At 43.2% G+C, this 13,190-nt stretch overlaps 1 protein-coding gene across 1 annotated transcript in view; it reads left to right on the forward strand.

Annotated features, from left to right (window-relative positions):
- Positions 1-13,190, forward strand: part of ESCO2 (establishment of sister chromatid cohesion N-acetyltransferase 2) — a 61,661-nt gene that overhangs the window by 30,953 nt on the left and 17,518 nt on the right. Inside the window, exons 6-8 of the mRNA XM_089661153.1 lie at positions 4,061-4,192; positions 8,361-8,450; positions 13,026-13,169. Of these exons, the coding sequence (XP_089517279.1) occupies positions 4,061-4,192; positions 8,361-8,450; positions 13,026-13,169 (366 nt within the window). The remainder of the gene's footprint in view (positions 1-4,060; positions 4,193-8,360; positions 8,451-13,025; positions 13,170-13,190) is intronic.

Consider the following 13,190-nt stretch of genomic DNA (forward strand, 5'->3'; position numbering starts at 1 on the left):
TTCACCCCTGTAGCTGGAAATACTCAGTTGCTTAACCACTTGCCTACAGGGCACTTATACCCCCTTCCTGCCCAGGCCAATTTCCAGCTTTCAGCGGTGTCACACTTTGAATGACAATTGCGCGGTCATGCAACACTGTACCCATATGAAATTTTGTATCTTTTTTTTGTGACAGAGCTTTCTTTTGGTGGTATTTAAGCACCTCTGGGTTTTTTATTTTTTCTTAAACAAACCAAAAACTACTGAAAATTTTGAAAAATAAGTGATTTTTCTCCTTCACTGATGTGCGCTAATGAGGCTGCAGTGATATGTGGCACTGATGAGGAGGCACTGGTAGGTGGCACTAATGGGCATTGACAGGCATTACTGACTGGCACTGATAGGCGGCACTAACTGGCACTGATAGGCGGCACTGATGTGTGACACTGAAAGGCAGCTCAGATGGGCACTATGTGGCATTGATGTGCACTGGTAGGAACTGATATGTGGCACTGGCACGAGGCACTGATGAGCACTGACATAAGGCACTGATGGACACCTGACAGGTGGCACTTCTAGGGCTACACTGATCATCAGGGCACACTGATGATCAGTGTACATGTCCCCTCGCGGAAAGCCGATTACCGGCTCTCCTCTCCTCACGAGCTGTCAGCGTGACAGCTCGAGAGGAGAGAAATGCCGATAACCGACATTTCCCTGTTTACATGTGATCAGCTGTGATTGGACACAGCTGATCACATGACCGAGCCGACATCTTCGGCTCTTTCCATGATCGGTGATCTGCTGTGTCCCAGGGACACAGCGGATCGCCGCGATGCGCGCTCCCTGAGCCGCGCATGTGCAGTGAGACTGGGAGGACGTTATATGACGTCCTCCCAGAACAAGAGAACCGCCTTGCGACCATCATATTACTATATGGCGGGCGGGAGGTGGTTAAAAACAAAAATGACCTTCTGTGGCTTTCATGGTTGACATGCCCCTTCCTGTTTCTGACCTTTTTATTAAAGGATAAGTTCACCTTTCTGGGGAAAAAAAATAATAAATTCACATATTTTTGAAGGAAAAAAATGTGCATTTATTTATTTTTTACAGGAGCCTACAGAGCATTGCACCCTCTATTAGTGGGTCATGGGTGCAATGTCAGGCCCCAAGCATTCTTCCCTGTACTTCTGTTTTGAAAGCTGGGTGACATTTCTGTGGACTACAAGAGCGCTTATCAGCACCCTCCCTGTCCTTTGAGAAATACAAGCTGTCTGCTGCAATGGCAGATGGGAATTGTTTATTCACAGATTGTTGTGATTGATTGAGGCGGCTGTGCAGGCAGATTGACAGTGGCTGTGGGGTAGAGGAAACCCCCACCCTCACTGTCACAGGGAATTACTGTGTGCCTCTATAGGACTCTGCTCCTCCACTTGTTGATGGATAGATTCGCCTTTTAAACCTGTTTGACCCGTATTTACCCTAGGTTCTCATCTGCGCGGGTGGTGCCTCTGCGGATCCGCATGAGCATCCGTGCAGCCGCACCACCCACACAGAAATGCTTACCCGCGGGCGGATGCCATTCGTTCCAATGGCATGCCGCCCGCACTGGAAAACTCAACCGTACTGGGTACCAAGGTTCCTGTGCGGGCTGCATTTTCCAAAGTGGTGCAGGGACTTCTTCCCTGCGTGGCACGGGAGTCCATTCAAATAAATGGGTTCTTGTATCCGTGAAAAACGCGGCCTGCGCTGCCCCATATATGTGAACTGGGGGTTAGGGTGTAACATGTTCACACGGACCCTCTGCTCTCCTCCTAACCCCCTGATGAGGTTAAAGCTGGAAACATTACTATCTAATTGTACAAACTCTTACAATGTTTCAACAAGTGTGCAGTGTGTGTGCATAACCAATATCATGAAAATGAGATTAAAGTAGAATTAAAGGCAAAGCTTTTCAGTTTTGGATGGAGTGGAGAGTTTTTATTGCAGTCTATGTCCCTGTTGGGGAGATTCACCCTCTGTGTCCTGTTTACCAACATCATTGAAAGGGAAAGAGAATCTCAAATTTAGGGTTGTCCCCAGAAAGGTAATAGAGGGGAAATCTTCCAATGGTGACCCGGGTAGCCCCAAGGAACTCCCTTTTTAATTTGCAGAGATTTCCTCTCACTTTCGGTTTGTCTATGGGACAAGAAGTGAAGAGAAATCTCTGCAATGTGATACAGGTGATAAAAAAATCTGACCTGTTATAACCCTCCCTTACTCTATCCAAAGTGGGGAGGAAAAGTTTTGCCTATAGTTCTACTTTCAATTAGATCAGGGGTAGGCAACCTGCGGCTCTCCAGCTGTTGCAGGACTACAAGTTCCATCATGCCTCTGCAAGTCATAGCTGTAACTCAGTTTTGTAATGTTGCAATGCCTCATGGGAAATGTAGTTCCACAACAGCTAGAGCCACAGGTTGCCTACCCCTGAATTAGGTAAACCCTCCCAGAGTGCAGTTGTTACATCAGAAGTCACAGTACAGTCAGATTGCAGTGTGTCCCTATACTGTAGCTTTCCTCTCATTTTCTTTGTTCTTGTTGTGTCACTGAGACAGGAAGGGAAATCTCCCCAACAGACTGCAAAATCTAAAGGATAACCTCACCTTTTTGCTAAAAAATAATAATAAAATGACTTTTTTTTTTTTTTTTTTTCCCGGTAAAAAATATGTGCATTTATTTTTTGCTGTGCGAGCCTGTAAAGCATGGCACCGCTGGTGCCATGCAGGTCTCCTGCAGATCTGTCCGTATATCTTCTTGCTTGTATGGGATGTACGGGCAAGCAGATATACTGACAGGAAGAGTCAATGAATTACCACGGCGCCGTACTAGTTCATTAACCTTTTGCCGTCCGCCTGCTGTTTATAAACGGCAGGGCGGTGGCACTCCAGGGGCGGATTGCCGTTCATAAACGGCACCCGCCTTTTCTATCTGTGCGCGCTCCTTGGGAGCGCGCAGCACCGCGATCTGGTGCCCGCTGTGTCCTCCGGACACAGGGAAACACCGATCTTCGGACGGGACCTCTGTGCGAGGTCCCGATCATGTGATCACTGATAGGCCAGTCAGTGATCACATGCAAAGTAGTAAGCAAAATGTCACTTGTGACATCATTGCTTACTACGTGTGAAATCTGTGAATGATCACAGAGGTCACATGGTACAAGGCTATTCACAACAGCCTTGTACCATGTGACAAGCTGTGACCAATCACAGCTCACTCAGTATTTCTCAATGGCTGAAAGAATGCAGACAGAGAGAAAGAGAACTGATTGCTTTTACATCCTATATGGGTGTAAAAACAATCACTGTAAAAAAAAAAAAAAATCTTCATCACCCCCCACAAGTAGTACAGTGTCACCATGGTGACACTGTACTGCTAGGGTGACAGTATGTAAAAAAAAAAAAACCCCATAAATAATAATATACAAAAATAAAAACGTAAAAAAAATGTTTAAAAATTATTTTTGGTTATAAACTATTTTGACTTATTTTTTTTTTCTTAAAAATATAACGGAATAAATTTTGGTCAAGATTTATTATGAAAGATTATTTATTTGCAAAATTTTATAAGAAAAACACTTTTTTAAAAATTTTTTGGACATTTTCATTTACATAGCAAAAAATAAAAATCCCAGCGGTGAATAAATACCACCAAAATAAAGCTTTATCTGTCTCAAAAAAATGGTAATAAATTCATATAGGTACAGTATTGCATGACCGCGCAATTGTCATTCAAAGTGTGATAGCGCTGAAAGCTGAAAATTGCCCTGGTCAGGAAGGGGGTGAAAGTGTCCGGACAGGAAGTGGTTAAGAACTACAAGCCAATAGCCGCTAGGGCATTCGCCGACTTGTAGTTTTCTCATTGACAGAGGGCTGTGAATGAGTGATGTGTGTTTTTTTTTTTTTTTTTTTTTTTTTTTTATGAATGGTGAACGTATCCTTTTAAACTGGTGATTTAACCCTTATGTACAATATATAAAATAAAAATATGTTTGGGTTCTGCATAAGCGATATGTTTGCCAACACTCTTTGTTGTCTCTGGTCAGGATGCCGGGCAGAAGCATTTTGGTCCTGTGGTGTGCAGCACCTGCGGTATGATCTATTCAGCAGCCAGCTTGGAGGACGAGACTCAACACGCACAGTATCACCAACGGCTCCTGGAGAGCATCCGCTATGTGGTAAGGGGACACCTCCCACACAATGTACTGTGTGATTGGATGCTGGGGTCAGCTTGGGAATGCCTGCCGCACAATTTACTGTATGATTGGATGTCAGGGATCAGCTTGAGAACACCCCACATACAATCTGCATGATAGGATGTCAGGGATCAGCTTGAGAACACCCCACATACAATCTGCTGTATGATTGGATGTCAGGGATCAGCTTGAGAACACCCCACATACAATCTTCTGCATGATAGGATGTCAGGGATCACCTTGAGAACACCCCACATACAATCTGCATGATAGGATGTCAGGGATCAGCTTGAGAACACCCCACATACAATCTACTGCATGATAGGATGTCAGGGATCAGACTGAGAACACCCCACATACAATCTGCATGATAGGATGTCAGGGATCAGCTTGAGAACACCCCACATACAATCTACTGCATGATAGGATGTCAGGGATCAGCTTGAGAACACCCCACATACAATCTACCGCATGATAGGATGTCAGGGATAAGACTGAGAACACCCCACATACAATCTACCGCATGATAGGATGTCAGGGATCAGCTTGAGAACACCCACATACAATCTACTGAATGATTGTAAGTGGGGTGTTCTCAAGCTGATCCCCAACATCCAATCATATGGTAAATTGTAAGTGGGATGTTCTCAAGCTGATCCCCGACATCCTATCTACCATATGAATGGATGTCGGGGATCAGCTTGAGAACATCCCACATACAATCTACTGTATGATTGGATGTCAGGAATCCACCTGGGGACACCTGCCACAAGCTACTGCATGATTTAGTGTCAGGATCGGTTTGAGAACGGCTCCCATACAGTTTACCATATAAGTGGATGCCGGGGACCAGCCTGAGGAGTGTATAGGCTAAACTGATGCTGGATATGCCTTCTTTCTAGATCTTCTATTCATCTGCATTTTCCTGTACTCCACTGATGCTTGTGCTCTGTAAAAAATGTTTATGGTTTCTAGCTTTGTCCGGGTCAAAGACCAATATAACATTTAATATCACCTTTCTGCTGCTGTATATACACGGCTCAAAAAAATGAAAGGAACACTTTGAAAACCCATCAGATCTCAATGGGGACAAATCTGCTGGAATTCTATACTGACATGGATGGGGTAATGTGTTAGGAATGTAAGGATGCCCCATCGTTTGATGGAAATGAAAATGATCGACCTACAGAGGACTGAATTCAAAGACCCCCGAAAATCAATGTGAAAAAATGATGCAGCAGGCGAGTTCATTTTGCTGAAATGTCATTGCAGCAACTCAGAATGGTCCTCAGTAGTTTGTATGGCCCCCATGTGCTTGTATGCATGCCTGACAACATCGGGGGAGGCTCCTAATGAGACCACGGATGGTGTCCTGGGGGATTTCCTCCCATATCTGGACCAGGGCATCACTGACCTCCTGGACAGTCTGAGGTGCCACCTGGAGGTGTCGGATGAACCCAAACATGATATCCCAGAGGTGTTCTATTGGATTTAGGTCAGGCGAGCGTGGGGGCATTTAATGGTATCAATTCCTTCATCCTCCAGGAACTGCCTACATACTCAACCCACATAAGGCCGGGCATTGTCGTGCACCAGGAGGAACCCAGGACCCACTGCACCAGCATAGGGTCTGACAATGGGTCCAAGGATTTCATCCCGATACCTAATGGCAGTCAGGGTGCCATTGTCTAGCCTGTAGAGGTCTGTGTGTCCCTCCATGGATATGCCTCCCCAGACCATCACTGACCCACCACCAAAACGGTCATGCTGAACCATGTTACAGGCAGCAGAATGTTCTCCATGGCTTCTCCAGACCCTTTCATGTCTGTCACATGTGCTCAGGGTGAACCTGCTCTCATCTGTGAAAAGCACAGGGCGCCAGTGGTGGACCTGCCAATTCTGGTGTTCAATGGAAAATGCCAATCCAGCTCTATGGTGGCAGGCAGTGAGCACAGGGCCCACTAGAGGACGTCAGGCCCTCAGACCACCCTCATGAAGTCTGTTTCTGATTGTTTGGTCAGAGACATTCACACCAGTGGCCTGCTGGAGGTAATTTTGTAGGGCTCTGGCAGTGCTCATCCTGTTCCTCCTTGCACAAAGGAGCAGATACCGGTCCTGCTGATGGGTTAAGGACCTTCTATGGCCCTGTCCAGCTCTCCTAGAGTAACTGCCTGTCTCCTGGAATCTCCTCCATGCTCTTGAGACTGTGCTGGGAGACACAGCAAACCTTCTGGAAATGGCATATATTGATGTGCCATCCTGGAGGAGTTGGACTGCCTGTGCGACCTCTGTAGGGTCCAGGTATGGCCTCATGCTACCAGTAGTGACACTGACCCTAACCAAATGCATAACGAGTGAAAAACAGTCAAAGATGAGTAGGGAAACAAATGTCAGTGGCCTCCAGCTGTAAAACCATTCCTGTTTTGGGGGTCATCTCATTGTTGCCCATCTAGTGCACATGTTGTTAATCTCATTAACACCAAAACAGCTGAAACTGATTAACAACCCCCTCTGCTACTTAACTGACCAGATCAATATCCCATGAGTTTAACCGGTTCCCTTCTGCCCTATAGCAGAACTACTGCAGGACTGCGCAAAATCACGTGTGTGTGTATATATACATGGTTTTGCATTTCCAGGTACGGGGCACCTGCGCCACCATTGGCGGCTACAGCTGTCGATCACCGGGTCCCGGATGGAGATTTCCCACCGGCAATCGCCGAGAAACAGTGACAGGGGAGAGTTCTGTATGTAAACCGCACATATCTCTCCCCTGTCAGCACTGACATGCTGCTTTGTATTGCTCTGCATGGCAGAGTAATACACAACAGTATGTTTCCCTAGTAAAACCCAGCGCGCACAGTAAAACAGCACACCGTTAACCCTTTGATCGCCCCAGATGTTAACCCCTTCCTGCCCAGTGCCATTAGTACAGTGTCCGTGCTTTTTATTAGCACTGATCACTATATGAGTGTCACTGGGGATGTCAGTGGCAGTTAGTCGTCCCCCCAGTGTCAGAATGCCTGCCGCAGTCTCGCTATAAGTCACTGATCACCGCCATTACTAGTATACAAAATTTAAATTCCACTATATATACCGCCATTTGTAGACGCTATAAATTTCATGTAAACAATATAATTTACACGTATTAGGATTTTTTTTTTTTCTTCAGCAAAGACATGTGGCAGAATACATTTTGGCCTAAATTTGAGGAAATTTGATTTTTTACAAAAAATTTTATTGGATACTTTTATGGCAAAAAGTCCAAAACATTGTTTTTGTTGTGTGTTTTTTTTTTTTTTTTTTTTTTTTTTTTTTTTTTTTATAGCACAAAAAATAAAACCCGCACAGGCGATCAAATACTCCCGAAAGAAAGCTCTATTCATGGGAAAAAAAGGACGTAAATTTCATTTGGGTGCAGCATTGCATGATCGCGCAATTGTCAGAGTAATGCAGCGCCGTAACGCAAAAAAAGGCCTGGTCAGGAAGCGGGATAAATCCTCTGGAGGGCAAGTGGTTAGATGACATTTAAAAAGAAACCAAACATGTTATACTTGCGTGCTCTGTGTAATGGTTTTGCACTGTGCTCTGTGTAATGGTTTTGCACTGTGCTCTGTGTAATGGTTTTGCACAGAGCTCTGTGTAATGGTTTTGCACAGAGCTCTGTGTAATGGTTTTGCACAGAGCTCTGTGTAATGGTTTTGCACAGAGCAGCCCCGATCCTCTTCTTCTCGGGTCCCCCACGGGCTTTCTCTCCACTCCTACAGCTGAGAATCGGGAGCATCTGCCTCCATTCTCTGCCTGATAGCTGACATCGGTGTATAAATCCCCCCACACCCTTCTCCTCCCACTCTCCGCTCAGCATGTGACCGCTGCAGGGAAGTTTCCCGCACCACTCCTGTGTGAACTATGACAAGCCGGGGTTCACACAGGAGCAGTGGGAAAACCACATGCGACTTGGACATGAATCGCATTCCTGTTCAGATCGCAAGTACTCGTGAAAACATTCATTATTGGTGCATCCCTACTTTTTTATCTTCCTGTTTTTTTTGTGGGGGGGTTGGTTTTTCTTTTTGGTTTTTTTTTTTCTGTTTAAACAAAATTCTTCTTTTGCTTCAGTTTGCAATGTCCTGTACATTTCCTGTTGCAGGGCTGGAAGAAGGAGCGAGTTGTGGCAGAATTTTGGGATGGAAAAATTCTGATGATTTGCCCGGATGATCCGAAATACGCCCTCAGAAAGGTGAACAAGGGATGGCAATTATTTATGTCACGTGTCTGTTGATAAAACTGCTTTGATTATGAGATTGACACCAATCCATGCAATTCGGAAGTTGGCTTTAGAGTGACATTTGCTAGGTAACCCCACATTGCCATAGCAGGCGCTATTCAAGTATAACTAAAGGCAAATTGTTTTTTATTTAAATTTTTTTCAGAGTGGAGATGGATTAGAGCCCCTGACAAGGTTTTTATTGCTGTCTGTGTCCTCATTAACCTCTTGGCGCCAGTGCCTGCCAGCCGTTTAAAAGTTTCAGGAGGTGGGGGCGGGGCTTTAAGGTCGTGTGACTACTGTGATTCGCGGTCACCTGATCGGAAAAGATCCCGATCGAAAGGGGAGATAGTGACCTTTCGAGGAACAGTGAACATATGTGCTAGGAGCGTGCAGGACGTGCGCTCTCAGCACATATATATTTTTTTTATTGCACGCAAATATGCAGCCGCTCGGTGTCAAGGCCCAAATGCCGAGAGTCCGCGTATTTGCGTGCGATCGTCAAGGGGTTAAGGATACTCAACCTCTCTATTTGTCCTGTATACTATTATCACTGAAAGTAAAAGAAAACATTTTGGGCAGTCCCCAGAATAGTAACAGAGGGAAAATCTTTAAATGGGGACACTAGTTCTGGTGACCAGGAGGTCACCAAGGATTTCCCTTAATTTGCAGAGATTTCCTCTCACTTCCTGTTTGGCTATGAGACAGGAAGTGAAGGGAAATCTCCGCAATGGGACACAGATGGCAAAAAAATCTGACATGTTATAACCCTCCCTTACTCTATCCAAAGTGGGTAGGAAAAGTTTTGCCTATAGTTCTACTTTCAATTAGGCCAGGGGTAGGCAACCTGCGGCTCTCCAGCTGTCGCAGGACTACAAGTTCCATCATGACTGCAAGTCCTAGCTGTAACTGTCAGTTTTGTAATGTTGCAATGCCTCATGGGAAATGTAGTTCCACAACAGCTAGAGCCACAATCTGACAGTTATAACCCTCTCATACTCTATCCAAAATGGAAAAAAAAAAAAAAGTTTTGCCTTAGAGTTCTATTTAAAATCTGACCTCCAGCCTTCCCCTATCGGCTCCTCTCCTGGACTGAAATGGCTTACTCTGATTTCACCGCACACTGAGCTTCTCACAATGTGCATTAGAAGCCGTAGCAAAGCTTGACCCCACCAAAAGCCATGGCTGCAGGACATCCAGTGTCAACTAATTTTTTCCTCTGCAGCCTGACTGTCCCTGGTGCTCCTCTTTTTTTATATTGGATTTCAGTTCTTTCAGTCATTGAGGCTCAGCATTACATGTGGGTAATCCTAGGATGCTCTCCATGCTGTTGCATACTTTTCTAAGGCTCAGTGCACACTAGCTTTTTACGCAGGCGTTTGAGGGGCGTTTTTAACGCTTTTCAAATGCCTGTGAAAATTATACACATGGCAACACACAGTGCTGTTCACACTGAAGCTTTAGTGTTTCCTCAAAATTGATGCCTCATGTCCAGTAAGGAGGAGCTGAAGCCTTTCAATGCCTCCCATTCAATTCTGTGGTGACACTCCTCAAACACCTGGCAGGCTTTGCGGGGCGTTAATACCATTAACTACATTATAGGCGTTTGTGGTGTGGTTTTAACGCTTGGAAAATGCCTATGTCACGCCTCAAAACTGCATACCCACATGGAAGAAAATATATTTGAAAAATATTCTTCCCAAATATATTGCCATATATGTGAAATGCTACAATTTTGGGCGTATTCAATATATTCAAATAAAAAAAAATAAAATAAAATATATATATATATATATATATATATATATATATATATATATATGTATGTATATGTATGTGTATATAGTTGTGTTCAAAATAATAGCAGTCAGACATCACTAACCTGATCAATCACTGTTTTTGGTGGAAATGATATTTCTACATGGCAAATAATTTACTAGCAGGTGTAGTAGAGTAATAGAAATCCAACAGACCCAACAGTCATGACATGCATGCTGCTGATTCTGTGTAATTGAATCACTCATTGAAAGGGGCGTGTTCAAAATAATAGCCGTGTGGAGTTCTATTAGTGAGGTCATTCATTCTTTGAAAAACAGGTGGCAGTTATTGCCCTTATTTAAGGAAGGAAGGCAGCAAATGTTGTACATGCTGGTTACAGTGCATTTCTCTCTGAAATTCTGAGGAAAATGGGTCGTTCCAGACATTGTTCAGAAGAACAGCGTACCTTGATTAAAAAGTTGATTGGAGAGGGGAAAACATATAAAGAAGTGCAGAAAATGATCGGCTGCTCAGCTAAAATGATCGCAAATGCTTTAAAATGGCAACCAAAACCTGAAAGACGTGGAAGAAAGCGAAAAACTACCATTCAAATGGATAGAATAGCCAAAATGGCAAGGACTCAGCCAACAATCAGCTCCAGGAAGATGAAAGAAGGTGTAAAGTTCCCTGTGAGGACTGTTACAATTAGAAGACGCCTATGTGAAGCCAAGCTATCTGCAAGAAGCCCCTGCAAAGTCCCACTGTTGGAAAAAGACGTGCTGAAGAGGTTACAATTTGCCAAAGAGCACATTGACTGGCCTAAAGAGAAATGGCGCAACATTTTGTGGACTGATGAAAGTAAGATTGTTCTTTTTGGGTCTAGTGGGCGGAGACAGTTTGTCAGACGACCCCCAAACACTTAATTCAAGCCACAGTACACTGTGAAGACAGTGAAGCATGGTGGTGCAAGCATCATGATATGGGGATGTTTCTCATACTACGGTGTTGGGCCTATTTATCGCATACCAGGGATCATGGATCAGTTTGAATACATCAGAATACTTGAAGAGGTCATGCTGCCTTATGCTGAAGAGGAAATGCCCTTGAAATGGGTGTTCCAACAAGACAACGACCCCAAACACACCAGTAAACGTGCAACATCTTGGTTCCAGACCAACAAGATTGACGTTATGGAGTGGCCAGCCCAATCCCCGGATCTTAATCCAATAGAAAACTTGTGGGGTGACATCAAAAATGCCGTTTCTGAGGCAAAACCAAGAAATAGAGAAGAACTGTGGAATGTCGTCCAATCATCCTGGGCTGGAAGACCTGATCACAGGGGCCAGAAGTTGGGTGGCTCCATGCAACACAGATGTACAGCAGTTCTCAGAAACAGTGCGACTACAACCAAATATTCATTAAGTCATTCAAAGGAAAGCAAAATCTTCAAACATTTTTCAGTTTATATAGTGAATGTTTGAGTTTGTAAAGAAGAATACAAACACTGCTATTTTTTTGAACCGTCTAATATTCACTTTTCTTCAATTTTTTTAGAGGAACAACACAAATTTGATCTATTTTTCTTCATGTTTTGATTTGAAATAGAATGTGTCGTGTTCCCAATGCATTTGTGTGGATGGAAATAAAAGCTATTAGAAGGATTTTGAGCTTTATTCACTTTTTTCAACACACTGCTATTATTTTGAACACAACTGTATGTATATACACACACACACTGCATGTTGAAATGTATTTTTAAAAATGTTTCATATATTTTGTAATAACGCATTTCAAATATACTGCATGTCTTTAAAAATACAAATCCATATTTTTGGAATGCATTTACAAATATATGTTAAGATGACTTTATGTTAAAAAAATCTGAAGAATATATTTAAAAAAATATATATTTTGGAAATATATTTTGATTTATTTTTTTTTTGTTAACATATAAAGGTTTTTTTAACATATATTTTTACATACATTCCAAAAATGTAGATTTGTATTTTTAAAGACATACAATATATTTGAAATTTATTTTTAGAAATATTTTTTACATATTTTGTAATAAACGCATTTCAACATGCAGTGTATATATATGTGTGTGTGTGTGTGTGTGTGTGTGTGTGTGTGTGTGTGTGTGTGTGTGTATATATATATATATATATATATATATATATATATATATGTGTATAGAGAGCTAGAGATATAGATGTATGTATATATAATCTCCATCCAGAATTTCAAATTTATGGCATTATATTTGGGAAGAATATTTTTTACATATATTTTTCTTCCATATGGGTAGGGTGTTTGGGGAGTGTTTTTAATGAGTTTTAAAAACGCTCCCCAAACGCCTGTCAATCGCTATAGGGGCGTTTGGGAAGAAGTCAAGTGTGACCAAGCCCTAAGAGTACTAACTCCTTCAGAATGACATCCACCAATCTAGACAGTTTGATGTTTTCTTAGCTTCTCCCAAAAGCCAGCTCACTGTCTGCATCAAGACTGAGGGCTCTTGAGTACTGAGGCTGGGTGCTGTGATGTTTTCAGGAAGCTATGTGCAACACCACGCCAGCCCCTCCCACCAACTATGATCTGCCTGCATTGCATAGAGAGACACTGAGACCCAGTGATGACATCAGTGGGTCTGAAATAAGGTATGTAATGAAAACAGGTTTTGTTTCAAAGTTTCTTCACCATGTTGATGGGGAGGAGGGAACCAGGGTGACATGAGATTAAACAGCAGCCTTAATGCTCATGCTTTTTCTAAATGATTTATACTTTCACTAGGCGGAGGAAGTGCGGGAGCTGGTGGACTCGGAACTCGGCTTTCAGCAGACTAATCTGATTTTTCCAAGCAAAACCAAGACCTATCTGTTTGTGTCCAACGATAAGAAGATTGTCGGATGTCTGATCGCAGAGTCAATCAGACAGGTGGGTTTGGACTGTGGTGTA

This window comes from Staurois parvus, unplaced genomic scaffold (assembly GCF_062004578.1).
Source record: "Staurois parvus isolate SC_StPar_1 unplaced genomic scaffold, SC_StPar_1.0 ptg001317l, whole genome shotgun sequence".
In the NCBI taxonomy this organism is placed as follows: domain Eukaryota; kingdom Metazoa; phylum Chordata; class Amphibia; order Anura; family Ranidae; genus Staurois; species Staurois parvus.